The sequence below is a fragment of the Rosa chinensis genome, chromosome 4, assembly GCF_002994745.2.
Source record: "Rosa chinensis cultivar Old Blush chromosome 4, RchiOBHm-V2, whole genome shotgun sequence".
Lineage (NCBI taxonomy): Eukaryota > Viridiplantae > Streptophyta > Magnoliopsida > Rosales > Rosaceae > Rosa > Rosa chinensis.
Window position 1 is genome coordinate 4,893,565 of NC_037091.1, and position 18,373 is coordinate 4,911,937.

Sequence of the window (18,373 nt, forward strand, 5' to 3'; positions counted from 1 at the left end):
ACGTATGTGGAGCCCATCTGGCGGGTCCAAAGATGCGTTGGCTCATCAGGCGACATGGGTATTATTGGCCCAGCATCTTGAAAGACTGTATCACGTTCGCGAAAGGTTGTCAGGATTGCCAGGCTCATGGACCAGTTCAGCATATTCCCAATATTCCCATGCAGCCTATTATTAAACCTTGGCCTGCGCGAGGCTGGGCATTGGACTTGATTGGCATGATTCATCCCCATTCGTCACTCCAACACAAGTTCATCATCGTCACTACGGATTTCTTCACTAAATGGGTGGAAGCTGAACCTTTGAAGGAGGCCTCTGGAGCCACCATTCGCCAATTCATCTTTCGAAATATTATATGCAGGTTCGGCGTCCCCGAGGTGTTAGTATCGGACAGGGGGGCAGCATTTATGGGTGGTGATGTGGAGCAGCTCGTCAGCAACTTCGGCATCCAGTTTCTCCACAGCACACCTTATTACGCTCAGTCTACGGGTCAAGTAGAGGCCAGTAACAAGATTATCATCACCCTACTGAAGAAGATGCTTGTTGAAAACCCTCGCCAATGGCACGAGACATTGTATGAAACGTTGTGGGCCTATCGTACTTCAAAGCGAACTCCTACTGCCACAACGCCCTATGCACTCATGTTTGGTCACAATGCGGTTTTACCTTTGGAGATCAATGTTCACTCCCTACGCGTCCAAGATCAACATCATTTGATTGGTGATGACTACGTCCAGGCCATGTGGCAGGAGCACGAAGACCTTAGCGGACAGCGCTTAGAGGCTTTGGACAACTTAGTGATGGAGAAGCAACGTATCGCTCGCGCCTATGATAAGAGAACTCGCGGCCGCAGTTACAGAGAGGGCGAGCTAGTTTGGAAGGCAGTCCTTCCATTTGGTGAGAAGTTGACCGGTCGTGGTAAATGGACCCCATGCTGGGAAGGGCCCTTTGTGATTCATAGAATTCTGGAACGTGGGGCTTTTCACCTCAAAGATTTGGATGGCGACCTCCACCGCAACCCTATCAATGGCAGGTTCTTAAAGAAATACTACCCCAGTGTTTGGGAATTTGAAGATCCCCCAGATTCTTCTGTTGCAAGGACAGGGGGGCAAACATAGTGTCCTTTGACTCGCCTCATCCCTTGTACTTAGGCCTTTTTTATTGTGGCCTCGTTCACCTGTCTTCGCTCCACCTATGAACACTAGGGGGGCAACACTCTATGCATAAAGGCCTTCATAGTGGCCATTATTTTTGCAGTGATTCATCTGGCAATTTTTTCGTACATTTTCGTTCAATATCCTTGACAATATGTGTTAGGAATGTGTGTAAGGGCCTATACCAGAGGCCTTATTATGATATCATTGTTGTTTTTAGCAAATAAGAAAATTTTGAATATCTCATTCATGAAGTGGCTTTGCGGCCAAAAGCAAGACAATGTGTTCGAGAAAATTACATGAGAAAATTACATTAACGATATACAAAGCCAGAAAATGGCTAAAACAACTAATAAGGATTCATGTCTTCCATGAGCTTCCGGATCTCGCGGCAAGAAAGGTTGATGAGATATTCACTCTTACTCTTCTTCTCTTCACCCTCCTCTGATCTGAGTCGCATCTGCTATCATTTGTACTGGAAGGAGAGGGAAGGAAATAATCCATCGCAACCCTTCCAGTTAGTTATCCTCCAGGATGGAGATGGAATCAGCGCTAGAGTGCGACCCAGTTGCCTCACCTACCTTCAGGGGGAAAACAGAAGTCGGCTCATCAATCCCCGGAGGTAGGTCGCAGAAGAAGAATAGTCGGCCTCAAGTGGCCTTCCGCCCTTCTCCACTTTGCTCCGCGCAGGGAAATCTGAGGAGAGGGACTCCCCAGCATGTGATGCCCCGCGTTAGGAGCTCCTCGTGTTCTTCAACCTATCCAAAACCTTGGATGTTCCATCCAGGCTTTCATAGACCAAAGACACGAGGTTTGCCTGAGATTAGGCCATAAGGCCTACACAGGCAGTGAGATTAAGCCATAAAGCTTAAGATCTAGAGGCTAAGGGCGAGATCGTATGGAGAAGATTTGAGAAATAGAAGGAAGAGGAGAAAGGCTGCAAGGTCATTTCTGGGTAAACCATGTTTGTGTAAGTTTTCATCTTTCCAAAGTATTGATATTTATAGAGGCCTGCCTCAGTGGCTTCAACCCTTGGATATGGGCAGTTGAAGACGTTTCAACGCCATTAATGGGAATATCAATGGAATTCAATGCTGAGATCTAGGAAATAAACGGAATTGAATCCGCGTGGACAAGAGAGCGGTCTCCAAGGAGATAACTGCTCCTTTTCGAGGTTATCTTTTTGAAACTGTTTTTGTGTAGTTAAAGCAAAAAATTGAACAGAACTATTGCCTATGGGATAAAATAAATTTGGGCCAACAAAGTGGGCTAAATAATTAATTTATTGGTAGTAATGTTGTTCATACAAATTAATGGGCCTAATATCAGAGGCCTAAAAATCCTCAGCCTGCATGAGTTAAGCGGAGGAAAAGTTCATCCAGACAAAATCTAGCATCAGCGGTAGCTTGTGCGGCCTGTTGGGCTGCTACGCGAGCTTGGGCCAGGTCATGGGTCAACGTCTCGAAACCAGCAAGGGGCTGCTCCAATTGAGGTTCCGCTTGGGCAAGCCTAGCCGTCACATCAGTTAATCGGGCTTGAAGATCCTGGATCTGGGTCCACAGGTGGTTTCTCTAGAGAGTCAGATCCCTAATGAGACTAGCCCGGTCACCCAAGAAATCACGCTCAGCGTCCGTCTGTTGGGCAAGAGTCTGGTCAGAGGCGGAGCCACATAAGGGCCTAGTGGGTCCCGTGCCCTACTGAGAATCATACAAATACAACTTAGATTACATAAGTTACTAGTTGCCAATTTGGCAGAGTGGTTCTGCAGCTTTTGTTGCGGGCACTAGGTCCCTGGTTCGACTCTTGCAATATGCTTTACTTTGTTTTTTTTTTTTTGGTATATAAAAGGGACAATATACTAATCTCCATACATGCAATACAATACTAATATACAATACCTATGAAATCTCCATACAATACAATACTAATATACGTACTATATGCTTTCTTCTAACTCTCTTTTCTAGGGGTGGGCATTTTGTACCGAAAATGCCGTTAACGACCCGAATCGCACAGGAAAAAGGGTTCGGCAACGGCACCGAACTAAAACGGTGTCGTTTTATGATCACACAGCACCGAACCGTATAAAAGCGGTTCGGTTGCGGTTTCGGGTCATAAACCGCCCGATTTAAACCGACCCACACCGAATTTATTTTAATTACATTTTATTTATTTATTATTTCTCTATTGATGGAATTGTTGGTTTTCAATATATAAGAAATCCATTTTTGATTAGGTTTTCAGTTTGTAATAAGTTGCTATGTTTCCTTGATCATTGATATAAATATAAATATATATATATATATATATATATATCTATATATATATATCTCTGTGTGTGTAATAAGTTGCTATGGTCTTTCTGCAAGTTGCTTGATATTTGGGTGACATTGGCCGATTTGTGTGGACTCTAAATGCATTCAAAATTTATTTATGCCTTATCGAAATTGTTAGGTAAAAATAAGCCTGATTTTGGCCCTCTCTTTCTAGTTAAAATTAATAAATCACTCCAAACCAAAACCTACCCGCACCGCACCGAAAAATAGTGTAACCGAAATAATCGGTTCAACCCTTTTGTAATGCGGTTGCGGTTTGATATATAGACCAACCGAAAAAAGCGGTTTGGACCTCAAACCGAACCGCACCGCGCCGCGCCCACCCCTACTCTTGTCTATACTTTTCATGTGGTTTTCACACCAATGAAATCTCGTCGAAGAAAATTACGTACTCGTTGTAATATATATATATATATATATATATATATTACATATACAATTTTTTTAATGTTTTGCTATAATTATTTATTTTTTTTGTGCCCCAGCAAACTAAAATTTCTGGCTCCGCCACTGAGTCTGGTAGTGTGTTTCGGTCTGACTGGCCTGCGCAGTCGCGACCGCCCTTTCATTGAGCCCTTGGGGGAGATCCTGCAGCAGCTGGTCAACCTCACGGAGAAGTACCCTCAGATACTCCAAAACTCTCGCGAGCGCACTAGGAATCAGAATATCAGGACCCAAGAGGCCACGAAGACCTTCTCTGGCATCATGGGGTCACTTCGAGCACGCGAGCTAGCCATTCTAAAGTGGATTGAGGCGGTTGCTCAGCAACAGGAGGGGCTTCAAGAGGCTCCGCAAGAGGTACTGTCTCTGGCAATGGTTCAGGGTTTTCCCCTACTTCCCCGGCTTCAATGGCTTGGGGGGCATGGGGGGCAAGTTCCTGACCAAATACATCGAGGACAGGTTCAGCAGGATTCTCGGCCACGATCTCTCCGGCTATGAAAGCTGCTTCCTCGTTTGGAATAGCATTTGGGTCCTAGAAGGAGGCATTGTTAGTGATAAAACATTTTGTTAAGAAAGGTACCTCTTCAACAGGTGGCTCGCGAAGAATTGCTGTTGGCATAGGCTCTTGGGCAACCTCACCTGAAGCTGGAACTGAGTCAGGCGCTGCTTGTCCCAAAAGGAGGGATGCAGTTGGTTGCTCATAGGAGGTGTCTGAGAGCGACATTCTTTCTTCAACCTCAGGCGAGCTGTCATCTATAAACTGTATTGGGACCAGAGCCAACTGCATATTGTTTGCAGCATCGATTGGAGAGGGAGGATTATTAGAACCATTTGGATCTTGGACTTGTGAACCAGACACACCTTCGCCAGCAGCGGAGGATCCTTCCCCAACTTGCCTTGATGACCTACGACGAACTTGCAGAGGAAGAGCGTTATAGAATCATACATAACAAAACAAAACGCCATGGCTAATTTTAGATGAGTATTACCAGTCGGTCAGCGACTGGTTCATCTTCTGCCCATTGATTAGTCCGGGGATCAACGTGACTGCGTTTGCTGGCTAAAGCGGCAGCAATCTGTCAGGATTAAAGTAGCTTCAAAATAAGCTTCGAAGAAGATGTCAGAATTATGAGATTTTAAGACAAGAGCATTATTGTTTGTGGGTCATCATCGTCAGAGGAAGAGTTTTCGACTTCAAGCTCCGTCACTATCGCTTTCTTCTTCGCGGCCTGACCAGTGGCGAACAAGCATCAACTGCACGACCACTAGAGGGTGGCGCATTTCCCTGATGCAACAAAGCGTGAGTCAAAAGGGGAAAAGCAGACAAGAAGTAAAAAAGAAAATATATATGTATATAAGACAATTACCTCTTGGGGAGGCTCACGAATGACAATCCCAGCCTGGACCGGGTGCGGGGCTCGCGCGGGTCTAGGAGCCGGTTCTGGTAGCGGAGGTCGCGCCTCATCTTCAGGAAAGCGAGCAAGTAACTCGGTATCAGCATCATAAGGATATCTCAGCTCTTCAAAAATGGTCGCGAAGAGCTTGTTATCCCTTTGTCCCCAGCAGTTGACGGAAACTTTTGACCACCATTGATCATAATCTTCAACAGTCCCATCCACGGGGTCGATGTTATTAGCCTAGTCAGGGAGATCAACTAGTATAAGCATGCTTTGCACTGGCGGAGGACCAGTCAAGGGACCAAATCTGCGCCAAGAAGTGTTGTAGTTCCAAGCATCATAGAGGGGGAATGGCACTAGTTGGATAAGACCAAACTGGCGAGCGAAGTGGTTGGGAGCGTAAAGCTCATAACTGAGTTCATCAGCAGCAAGCCTAATGTCTGAGCAAGAGATTGCGTGGTTAAAAGCCAGGCGCGCTCGATCACTATAATTAGGAGCCCCAGGAAGGAACCCATTTTCAAGAGGAGTGGGGAATCTCCTATTGAGTACTAAGTCACAGTAAGACATTTCGTGCAGGAGGAGGTACAAATATGAGAAACACTCAGAATAGGGTGGGGATGTGTACCTCTCCTCGCAACAAAGCCACTGACCAAGAAGGGCGTCAGTCGGTGGTAGCAGTGAAATATCGTCGCGGCGGAAGAATGGAAAGTAAGTTTGAATCCAGAAATCAAGGATCCAAAAAGGGCCAGAGATGCTAGTCTCGAAAGGATGCATGGTGGCCCGGTATAGAGTACGGTAGAGGGCACCCAACACTGGTTGTCCTAACCCCACGCGGCGGCCGTTATAGAGGGCTGTGGCCAGGAAAGTCCAAGGACCAGTGGGCTTATTGGCGGAGATACAGAAGATGAACTTGCAGAGCCAATACTCCAGAAAAGCAATGCCACCAGTCGCATTGTGTTCTTTGTGGTAATAGGCCAGCCACCGTGGATAGGAGCTGCTATGAATGCCGCGACCAGTTTGGGCCATGGTTGATGAGAAGTTGTCAGAATCGCATTCGCCATGCAGATAGGGTTCACCATCGATGGGCAATCCAGTAATGGTAAGAATATCCAATAATGTAATACTCATTTGGCCAAAACGGAAATCAAAGGTATTGGTGGCAGTATTCCAAAAGCAAAGGAAGGCAGCGAGTGGCGAGCGATTGCCACCGCGAGGAAGCCGAAAGCATAAATCGATGGTTTGGGTAATACCTGCTGCGTTCTAGAGGGTCAGATCTCGCGCTCGCACTTCGCGATACCAAGAAAGCTCCGCCACGCTGATCGAAGATGGCCAGTACCCTATTTTCGCTTGATGTTTTTGCGCACCCCAACTACTGAAATCTCCAGGGGTCCTTCGGAGGACCGGAATGGGTCGACAGATGGGTAGGCCGTAGAGGGCGATAGCGTTGTCTGGAATGGAATCTCGCGGTGCAGGGCCCAGTCCGACATGTTGATTTGGGAGCCTGAGAAGCAGTGGTCTCTGGATATTGGTGTGGAGATGACAGCGGGCACCAATTCCGGTTCCCCAAGAGCGAGCAGCTTTCTCGTTGAGTTCTTCCTCTTGATCGATAACTATTTTCTTTGGAGGATCCATTTCTGGGTTTCTGTAAGGAGAATTGTTTGGGACAAAGAGTTTCTGGGTTTTAGGAGACTGAAGAGTTTCTGATGTGACAGGTTTGAAGTGGCTGCGGGATTTAAATAAAAGATTTTGTGAGGGAATCGATGCGACGAAAAGACAATTTGCCAAGCGAATAGACGCAACCCTCATTAATGATATCGTTTTGGTCATCAGACACGTCGTTTTAGTCCCTTTCAATCAGTTACATTCTTGTGGGCCCTATTTCGGGGCCTGGGGGGCAATGTTTGAGCCCAAAAGTAATTTGGCAAGATCCTTTAGTGGATTTAGCATAGCAGGCCGATACATGCGGCCCAAAAATAAGTCTACTTGGAATTGGGTTACAGCTTCTACCATTCTGAAACCCATAAGGAAAACGAGCCCTTATTGGTGTCAGGTAGCGGAGATTGAATAGGAAACTGCAATCAATAATCCTTCTTTGGCAAGGAACAATCGAAACCCTAGGTATAAATACCAGGTTTCAAGGACAAACCAGAAACAACTCTCAAATCAACTAATCGCACAGATTATCAAGCCTCCCCGGAACAAACCTTCAACCTAGTTGAAACCCGGCGACCGTACTTCTAGTCCTAGTCTCTCCAGGAGCCGACTGTTAGTGCTATTGCCACCGATACTACCAGCGAAGCAAGGGTAACGCCCTCGCAACCCTCGCGAAGCTAAAGTCACGCTTTAGCAAACCCTGTGCTTTCTCCAAACTTCCCAGTGATTGCTCTGCTTAGTCTACAACACTAAGTATCGATTCGGTGACGCGAAGAGATCACAACCAAAGCCCTTATCCGTAAGGCAAGAAGTCCTTTCTCGGAAGGCAGGAAAAGAGCCTTGTGACGAGGTTGGTGCTCTCCTCGTCCATAACGCTTGATCAAGAAGTCAGGTTAAGGGATGCCCCGACGACTGCACCCCAAGGTGCTGGCACGCTCGCGCATTCAAAAGAGACAGTTTGTACCACACAGGATTTCCGTGTCAAACACAATGTCTAGGTAGACTAGGACAACATCAGTACTGAAATTTCCTAGCCTTATTCATAATCTTTTAGACCCTAATGACTTCTAGGTGAGAGTTGTGCGAGAACATCACTCTAGGTTCTGTTCTAGAAGCTAAGTTAAGTTGAAAACATCATTCTCTTAACATACCAAGTAAGAAAGATTGATAGGTTAAGTACAACTCATCATTGGCTTAGCTTGAGTAAGGGTATCCGAATGAATTGAACATGTTAGTAAATACATCATAGGTGTAATCATTGTCCAGTGGTGAGAAGTAGTTCCTAACTAGTTTTCTCATATTTGATCAAAACCAAAATTCCCAAATTGTTTTCCGTTTTCATTGGTCTTCTGTCCTTCGTTTTATTTATTTTATTTAGTATAGAAATTCAACTCTAATTACACCCAAATTTTGTATCTATCTTCGTCTGTGTGTCTAGTTAGTGAATATTTAATTTTATAATTTTTGGTTGAGTCTAGGTATAGTTTTAATTTTCGTACTTATTTAGTGTCTGTTTCGCGTTTTCAGAGTCTGTTTTGCAATTGTTAAGCCACAATCCTCTGTGGGAGACACCCTCTTTCCTATACTACCATCGATAACCATTGAGATTGCAGGGATTGATTTATACACCTATTTTAGGTGTATCAAATTTTGGCGCCGTGTCGTCGGGGATTGTTTTCCCTTAATAATTGCAAATCGTACTTGTTTTTCTTTAAGTTTATTTATCGTTACTAATTTTTCTTTTGGTTTGTGTTTTTAGGTACTAGTCGCTGTGTATGCAAACTCGGAGCTTTCGGAGCACTAACCTTGTTCCCTTGGATCGTGAGATTGAATGCACAGCTAGGTCACATTGGAAATGTGCTTCTCAACTCGTGGGAGAGGAGGACACGACAGATTCTTTCGTTTTTCCACCGATTCCACCACATTCGCCGGTTCCACCATCACCTATTGAGCTACAACAAGTTGTGATCACACCTCTTCCTTTCGGATCTATTCATTCAGACTCTGAGGACTCTTGAAAATCAAGCGAAAGTGAGGAGGAAGAGCAGTTGGTTAACATGGCAGGAAACCATACCTTGAAGAAATTGACTGCACCTACTGCTGTGCAACAACCCTTGTGCATCACTTATCCAGCTGGGGCACAAGGCTTTGAGCTTAAATCGGGCATATATTCTTCATCATCTGCCTAAGTTTCATGGGTTCTCAACCGAGGATCCTAATCTTCATCTCAAGGAGTTCCATATGATCATTGCGGGGATGAAGCCTGAAGCAGTTCCTGAGGAGCAAGCTAAGTTGCGTGCCTTTCCATTCTCTTTGGAAGGCAAGGCGAGGGAGTGGCTGTACAATCAACCCCAGGGTCTATGAATTCATGGGATCAAGTGCAACAAGTTTTTCTAGAGGAGTAGTTTCCGGCTACCAAAGTAGCGAGCATAAGGAAAGAAATATGTGCTATACGACAGATGCATGGACAGTCCTTTGGAGAGTACTATGACAGGTTCAATCGGTTGATTTCCTCATGCCCAAACTATCAAATCACTGATCATCTTCTCATAGTCTACTTCTATGAGGGGTTGTGTGGCACGGACCGTATAATGCTTGATGCCGCAAGTGGAGGGGCTTTTGTGGACAAGACACTTGCAAATGCACATGCTTTGTGCAAGAATATAGCCTCCAACACTTGACAATATGGAGGGAGAGATGTGTTGCCACGCCAAAATGTCAATGAGGTAAGTTCTACTTCCAATTTAGAAGCGCAAATAGCTAACCTCACTAATCTTGTGAAACAGGTAGTGCTACCCAAGCAAGTATGCGGAGTATGCTCAATGATGGGACATGCAGCTGATAAGTGCCCATCATTGATGGATCAAAGTGGCTTGGAGCAAGCTAATGCGATTGGAGGGTTTCAAGGGCAACAACGAGCTAAACACGATCCTTTCTCAAATACCTACAATCCGGGATGGAGGGATCATCCAAATTTCCGTTGGAACAATAATGACAATGTTATGCAGCCCTACGGCAATAACTTCAATCGACCTCCACCTAGGTTTCAACAAACAAGGCAACAAGCATCATATCAAGCACCTTCTCAACAAGAAAGCCAAGGTATGTCTATAGAAGATATGATTAAAAATTTGACTATTTCTACTTCCAATTTGGTGCAGAAGACAAGAACATATTAGCAGAGGACAGAAGCATATCAATAAAAGATGGACAAGGCCATTGAGAATCTTGAGCGTCAAGTGAGCCAACTTGCAAACATGATGGACCAACAACATCAACCCGGCAAACTTCCTAGCCAAAAGGTTGTGAATCCTAAAGGAGGGTTTGAGAATGCGAGTGCTATTACCCTAAGAAGTGGCAAAGAAGTTTTAGATGCTCTAAGGGTGAACAAAAGGGTTAGGAAGGCTGTTGATGGAGAAGAAGAACAAGAAGAAGCCCCGGCCACCAAAAATGATCAATCTCAGGAACCAAACGATCGATCATTTGAAGGTCCAGAGAGTCACAGAAGCAAAATGATCGATCTCACAGACCAAACGATCGATCGTTTAATCCCTACATCAGAAACGATCGATTGTTTGGTCAGAAATCCAAAATGCTCCGAAAATTCCAAGGAAACTCATGAGGTTCCGGTTTCTACTAATCCTTCTTCTGCGCCTTTTACTCATAGGTTTGCTAATTCAAAGAAGGAGGAGCTTGAGAAAAGCATCTTGGACACATTCCGGAATGTCCAAGTGAACATACCCTTGCTAGATGCGATCAAACAAGTTCCAAAATAAGCTAAGTTCTTGAAAGAACTTTGCACCAACAAAAGGAATCTACAAGGGAATGAAACTATCGCGGTAAGTGAGAACGTCTCAGCGGTACTTCAAACGAAGCTACCACCAAAGTGCGAGAATCCAGGGAGTTTCACCATTCATTGTAAAATTGGTAACACCAAGTTTGAACGTGCCATTTTGGATCTAGGTGCATCAATTAATGTAATGCCATATTCTGTTTATGCATCCTTAGACCTAGGTGAGCTTAAACATACCGGTGTTATTATTCAATTGGCTGATCGTTCTAATGCTTATCCGAGAGGAGTTGTGGAAGATGTTTTGGTGCACGTTAATGATCTTATTTTTCCGGCGGATTTTTATGTGCTTCAAATGGAGGATGTGACATCATCTTCTTCATCTACTCCTCTACTTCTTGGCCGACCTTTCATGAGAACCGCTTACGCAAAATAGATGTTTATGAAGGAACACTCACCATGGAATTTGATGGGGAAGTTATAAGCTTCAATATTTTTGAAGCAATGAGGTATCCATGTGATGTGCATTCATGTTTTTCCATTGACATCCTCGACTCTTTAGCGCAGCAATTCTTTGAAGTCATAAAGGAGGATGCATTGGAAGTTGCTATAGATCACGGAATTGAACATGAGTTACCTAAGAGCCCAAAAAGGGTCGTGTGCTTTGATAACGCCATAGAAGAGGCAGCAGCCTCTCTTATATTTCTCTTCCAATTTCTAATGAAAAGGTACTTCCTTCTGTGATTCAGGCACCTAAATTGGAACTAAAACAACTACCCGAACACTTGAAGTATGTGTATCTTGGAGAGAAAGAGACATTGCCGGTCATTATAGCTGCAAATCTTACAGCAATTGAGGAGGACAAGCTGATCCATGTGCTTAGGGACTATGAAACTGCCATTGGTTGGAGCATAGCAGACATAAAAGGCATAAACCCAGCCACATGCATGCATAGGATCTTATTAGAGGAGGATGCAAGGCCTACTCGAGAAGCACAACGCAGACTAAATTCCCCCATGATGGAAGTAGTGAAAAAGGAGGTCCTTAAACTCCTAGATATGGGTATTATATGCCCTATCTCAGATAGCAAGTGGGTGAGCCCTGTGCAAGTAGTTCCAAAGCGATCAGGGGTGACAGTTGTGAAGAACGAAGCCAATGAGTTGATCCCTACACGTGTGCAAACTGGTTGGAGGGTATGTATTGACTACCGCAAGCTTAATGCCACCGCACACAAGGATCACTTTCCCCTTCCCTTCATCTACCAAATGCTTGAAAGGTTAGCCGGTCATTCTCATTATTGTTTTCTTGATGGTTATTCTGGTTATAATTAAATTGCTATAGCACCTGAGGATCAAGAAAAGACAACCTTTACTTGTCCATTTTGGACCTTTGCCTATCTTCGTGTGCCTTTTGGTAACGCCCCTGCTACATTCCAAAGATGCATGGTAAGTATCTTCTCTGATATGGTTGAAAAGATAATTGAAGTTTTCATGGATGACTTCTCAGTTTATGGAGATTCCTTTGATGCATGTTTAGATAATCTTTCCCTCGTCTTAAAATGTTGTCAAGAAACTAATTTGGTTTTAAATTGGGAAAAGTGCCATTTTATGGTATAACAAGGGTTAGATCTAGGACATATAATTTCTACAAGGGGAATAGAAGTTGATAAATCTAAGGTTGAACTTGTTAGCTCTTTACCCTTCCCTACTTCTGTTAGGGGGGTCTGCTCTTTTCTTGGACATGCAGGTTTTTATCAGAGGTTTATCCTTGACTTCTCAAAGATTTCTAGGCCATTGTGTTGCTTGCTTCAAAAGGATGTAGCTTTCGAGTTTGATAAAGAGTGCGTGGCTGCGTTCAACAAGTTGAAAGAGTTACTTTCCATCGCACCCATCATTCAACCACCAGATTGGAGTCTTCCATTTGAACTCATGTGTGACTCTTCAGATTATGCCGTGGGAGCTGTGTTAGGGCAGCGTGTTGGGAAGATCCCCCACGTCATCTATTATGCATCTTGGACACTCAATGATGCCCAATTAAATTACTCCACAACGGAGAAAGAGTTTCTTGTTGTAGGTTTTGCTCTTGAAAAGTTTCGCTCTTATTTAATTGGTACTGAGGTTACTATATTTTCTGATCATGCAGACCTAAAATACCTACTTACCAAGAAGGAAGCGAAACCGCGCTTGATTAGATGGATGCTCTTACTCCAAGAATTCGATTTGGACATCAAGGATAAGAAGGGGAGTGAGAATGTAGTTGCATATCACTTAAGTAGGCTTGTTCATAGCTCAAAAGAGGAGGAGGATACATTGCCATTGAGAGATAACTTCCCGGACGAGCAACTTTTCGCTTGGCAAAAGAAGGCAGATGCAGAAAACGATCAATCTCGACCCCTAAACGATCTATCGTCGATTTTGTAAAATCCTAAAACAGAGGAAACGATCGATCGTTCGATCATCTGCAGCCTGGATAGAAAAACATCAATCCTTAGTACACTGATATCGTGAACTACAAAGCTTCCAAGCTGATTCCGGATGATTTGACTCGAGCACAGAAGGATAAACTCATCAAAACCAAGCAATATGTGTGGGATGATCCATACTTATGGAAGTATTGTGCTGATCAATTGGTAAGAAGGTGCCCTCATGATTTTGAATTTCATTCTATTCTCACCTTTTGTCATTTCTATGCATGTGGTGGACATTTTGGAGCAAAGAGAACAGCTCTTAAGGTCCTTGAGAGGGGATTTTATTGGCCTACCTTGTTCAAGGACTCTTATCTCTTTTGCAAGTCCTGCAATCGTTGTCAACGAACATGTAACTTGGGCCCTAGAAATCAAATGCCACAAACTCCCATTCTAAGTGTTGAACTCTTTGACATTTGGGGCATTGATTTCATGGGACCATTCCCTTCATCTTATGGTAATTTAACATTCTTCTCGCTATTGATTATGTGTCTAAGTGGGTGGAGGCTAAAGCCACCTGGACTAATGATGCTAAAGTGGTTTCAGATTTTCTTAAGTCTAATATATTTTCAAGATTTGGAACACCAAGGGCAATAATCAGCGATGGAGGATCCCACTTTTGCAATAGGACGTTTGAGGCTCTACTCCGGAAATACAACATTACTCATAAGGTGGCCACACCTTATCATCCTCAAACAAGTGGCCAAGCGGAGGTGTCTAACCGTGAAATTAAGCAAATTTTGGAGAAGATTGTTGGCCCTAGTAGGAAGGATTGGAGTTTGAGACTTGATGATGCTTTGTGGGCGTATTGAACTGCTTACTATCAAGCAATTCAATATGAACATAGATGTGGCTGGCGTGCACAGAAAACTTCAGTTTAATGAATTAGAGGAAATCCGCAATGATGCTTATGAGAATTCTCGAGTTTACAAAGAGAAAACTAAGGCCCTCCATGATCGCATGATTTCTCGAAAGGATTTTTCTATTGGACAGAAAGTCCTTCTCTTTAATTCTCGCCTTAAACTTTTTCCTGGTAAATTACGTTCTAGGTGGTTCGGACCCTTTCTTGTTACTAATGTATATTCTCATGGTGCAGTGGAAATCCAAAACTTAAGGACACATGATAAATTCAAGGTGAATGGTCATAGACTCAAGCCATATTATGCGACATTCTTGGAGCATAACGTGGAGGAAGTACCCCTCCACGACTCTGCTCCTTCTGAGTAATCACCATTGGTACTGTCAGGCTGAGGACGTAAAACCAAGCACTATTTGGGAGGCAACCCAATGATGGAGGACTTGGGCGCAGCTTGGAGCTTTGCTACTATCAGATTTGCTCTCTTTATCTTATCCTCTTTACTTTCTTGTTCTCTATTTGCTTCATGTTTTGTGTGTTTTTGTGAATGTTTTTTTGTTTCCATGCTTTATTCTCTTCATTACATGCTTAGAATTTTGTCCAACATTGAGGACAATGTTAAGAATAAGTGTGGGGGAAGGAAAACATTGTGTTTATATTGTGTTTTTGTTTTAGAGTCATCTTAGAGTCGTTGGGTGTTGAAAAAATGCTTCAAATTTCAAAATTCCAAACTTTTTCAAATTTTTGTCAGCCGAAATCGATCGCCCCGAGTTGGAGATCGATCGTTTGTTGAGCCGGGAAAGGGTCAGAAGCAAAATGATCGATCGTCGACACCTTAAAAAAAAATCAAAAAAAAAAAAAAAAAAAAAAAAAAAAGAGTCCAGCTTTTAAAGTTATTTTTTTTTTTAGTCTTAGGATGCCTTTCAACTGTCTAGGATGAGCTTATATTTTCTGAAATTATGGCTACTAGAGGATCACAAGATTGAGATTAAGTCAAAAGAATTCGTTGGTTAATCGAGATGTATAAAAAGCATATGTATGTGTAGTAGATGCGGCTTATTGTTAACATGGTACAGAATTGAGCATGCTAGGATAAGTTATGATTCATACATAACCTTTGTGAGCTTTTGAGCCTTATATGTGCTTTTCTTTCTGAGAGTTTACATGCAAAATAATTCTTATTTTCTTGGCGATGGACTTGCATGACTTCATTATTCTTTCATCTTGATTGACTACTTGCCATAGCTCTTTAATGGACTATAGAGATTACTAGAACTCACGTCTATGCCGGTCAAAACTTTTATCACTACGCTTGAACCTCGGAAAGGATAAAGGCACTAAGAATCACCACCATAGCCAAATTAACCTGTGTCCCTCTTATGCACACGAGATGTGCAACCCCCTAGTTAACTCATTTGAACCAACATTTAGCCTTTTCTTTCACCAACCACAAAATTCCTTACCCTTTAACCTAGTATAGTTATATCCTTACCCTATCCTAAGGAATTAGTGGAGCAAATTTATTAGAGATTCATTATGTTCAAGGTGTTTTTGTAAGCAAGTGTGGGGGAACGCTATTGTAAATATTGGTCCAAGGAAGAAAAAAAAAAAGGCAATGATGGCTATTGAAAAAAAAAACAGAAAACAAAAAAGGAAAAAATAGCCAAGCGGAAAAAAAAAAGAAAAAAAAAGAGAAATTAGAAAAGAAAAATCTTCCTTGGATTTGATACATGGTTTTGTTGTATTATGGGAGAGATTAGAATGAAGCAAAGGCCCAAAAAGATGACATTTGGCCTCAAAAAAAAGAAAAATTATAGTCTTGCTTCATGTGTTTCGAGTTTGATTGCCTTGAGGAAATTCATTGAAGTTCTTATATCTCTACATCATTATCTGGCGCTCCACTAAATTCTCTTAGGACTTTTGTTATTTCCCAATCTTTTCTTTCTTGAAACCTATACCCTTGGCCCCATTGCAACCTTTAACAAAGATCTCTTTGATCCTTGGGGACAGCTATTGATCTGTCGAGATTTGTGCGTGGGAGTTAGCATATGGTTTAGGTCCATTTGTGCAAGTAGTTGGTATCTTTCATGAGGTCATAATTGAAAAGAATTCATAAAAAACCTTTTCTTTCTTTTTATTATATGTGAGCTATTTGTTTGTCTTTAATATGATCTATCTCACATATACTTGAGTGAATAACCTTTTAAGCATTAGCTTTGAAATCTGAGAGAAGAAAAAGTGCGTACCCTTGAGAGGATGAATCATGACTTGTTCGAAACATGCTGAGCTCCACCATATCACCACTGTTACTCCCGTGTCTTATATGTTTATATGTGGACTATATGTTTTGATTGACTCGTGAATTATTGATGATTAATTATTGGTTAAGTGCTAATCTCCGTGCCATGAAAGTAGGGGATTGTTGACACAAAATGTTGGAAGGCTTAGTAGTATTTTATGGTGTCAATTTTGAGTCTTATTAGTTTTTGTTAGTTTGTAGTCTTTAGTCTTTGAGTCATTGCTTTGTTTTGATTTTGTTAAGGGACTAGCAAAAGATAAGTGTAGGGGAATTTGATAGGAGCATATTTATTCTTCGTTATTATTATTATTTAACCCTATGCTTTTCTTTGTTAGTTTATATTATTTTTAGCTGATTTATTTGTTTTTGTGTTTATTAGGTTTTCCGAAGCAAATTAGGAAAAGAAGGCTTAAAGAAGCAAAAGTGCGGGGAATTTTAATTCAATAAGGATTTTCGATGGATTATGACTTTGCTTTAAAGCAAAGAGTTAGAGATCCATAAGGAAACTGTTAATGCTCAAAGTCCAGCGGTAACCGATCTTTCGTTTAACGCAGGTCCGGTGGGCGGACCGCTACTCTGAGGATTTGATTGCCTCCTCTAGCTGTCACACGAGAGACAGGGCGTCAGAGGGAGACCGCGTTGGGCGGTCTTCACTTCTCCGATGCCTAAGTCAGTCAATGCATATAGGCAGCATAACAATAAATGAGTAGTAAATGCGTAATTAATGAGGAGAGAGGAGAGAACCTTTTATAGGTGAGGAGAAGGTTGATCCTCTTCTTGTTTTCGATGTGGGACTGATGTGCTTCGATTCCCAGCGTCTGGAGCTTCTGATGCTATCTTGGCGCGGCGCGTCAGCGGTGATCTGGGGGCTATCTAGGGCTCGGGCGGTAGCCTGCCTGGTCGTACCTTCGCAGGTCACTCTTTTGGTGAGGATTAGTACCTCTGGTGGCACAATGCGCTCATTATAGCTAATTATTTGAGCATATAAATAGGTTTATAGCTATAAAGATTTATTATTGTTCCCTTTAAATAGATGCATATAAATAGGTTTTGTATTATTTGAGCTCTCATCCACCAAACACCATGTTAATCAAGTATAAAATTATGAGTTGAACATTCAACCAAAACTATATCAGTAGTTTCTCCACAGTGGTGGAACTAAAAAGTTGTCATTAGAGGGGCCAAACAAATTAACAATTACAAAGTTTTTTCACATGTGATGTTTTATATTAGAAAATAAATTGATTAATGATAACTCTTAGAACAAAAAGGAAAATTAACTAAAAAATGGGAGTAAAGCGATATGTTTTAAAAACATTTAATGCCATTGATTTTGAAATTCTAAATATTATGGTTTCTAACCTCATTTAATTACAATTTATTTAGAAAAAATTAAATGAGATAGTTTCTAACTTTATTCTTGTATTAAATTGGGAGGCCATGTATAGAAATTTGTTACATTTATCTAACTATTTATATATAAATAGAATAATATAAGAAAAATATGACTATTTTTTTCTTCTTCTAATGCATAGATGTCTGTTTTGGTCATTTAACCTACCTACAAAATCTAATTTAAAATATAAAATAATAGGGATGTGTATTTAAAATTTCTCAACTTATACAACAAAAATTTCTTGACCCTCAGAAAAGAAAAGAAAAAACAAAAAACAAAAAACAAAAAAACAAAGGCTCCCAACTTTTACTACTAAAAATTTTCAGGATAAATATGAAATGTCTTTTTTTTTTTTTGAACAAAGGACTTTTATTGATAAAAAAACCTCAAGTGAGGTATTGGAGATCGTGACTGAGAACATCACGAATACATTCAGGGACTAGTCCCAACCATACAGAGTTGTGGTTTGCCTCAAAACCTATTCCCGCCAATCTATGTGCTACCAAATTACTAGATCGGGGTTGATGGCAAATGCGAATGCTGGGGATGCATTGCATGGCACATTGTATATAATCTATTAAACCTCCATT

At 42.0% G+C, this 18,373-nt stretch overlaps 1 protein-coding gene across 1 annotated transcript; it reads left to right on the forward strand.

Moving 5' to 3' along the window:
* The first annotated feature begins 14,069 nt into the window (after nucleotides 1-14,069).
* LOC112198666 lies at nucleotides 14,070-14,459 on the forward strand. The gene has a single exon (XM_024339797.1). It carries the CDS (start codon nucleotides 14,070-14,072, stop codon nucleotides 14,457-14,459), a length of 390 nt encoding a protein of 129 aa, XP_024195565.1.
* Nucleotides 14,460-18,373: the final 3,914 nt, after the last annotated feature.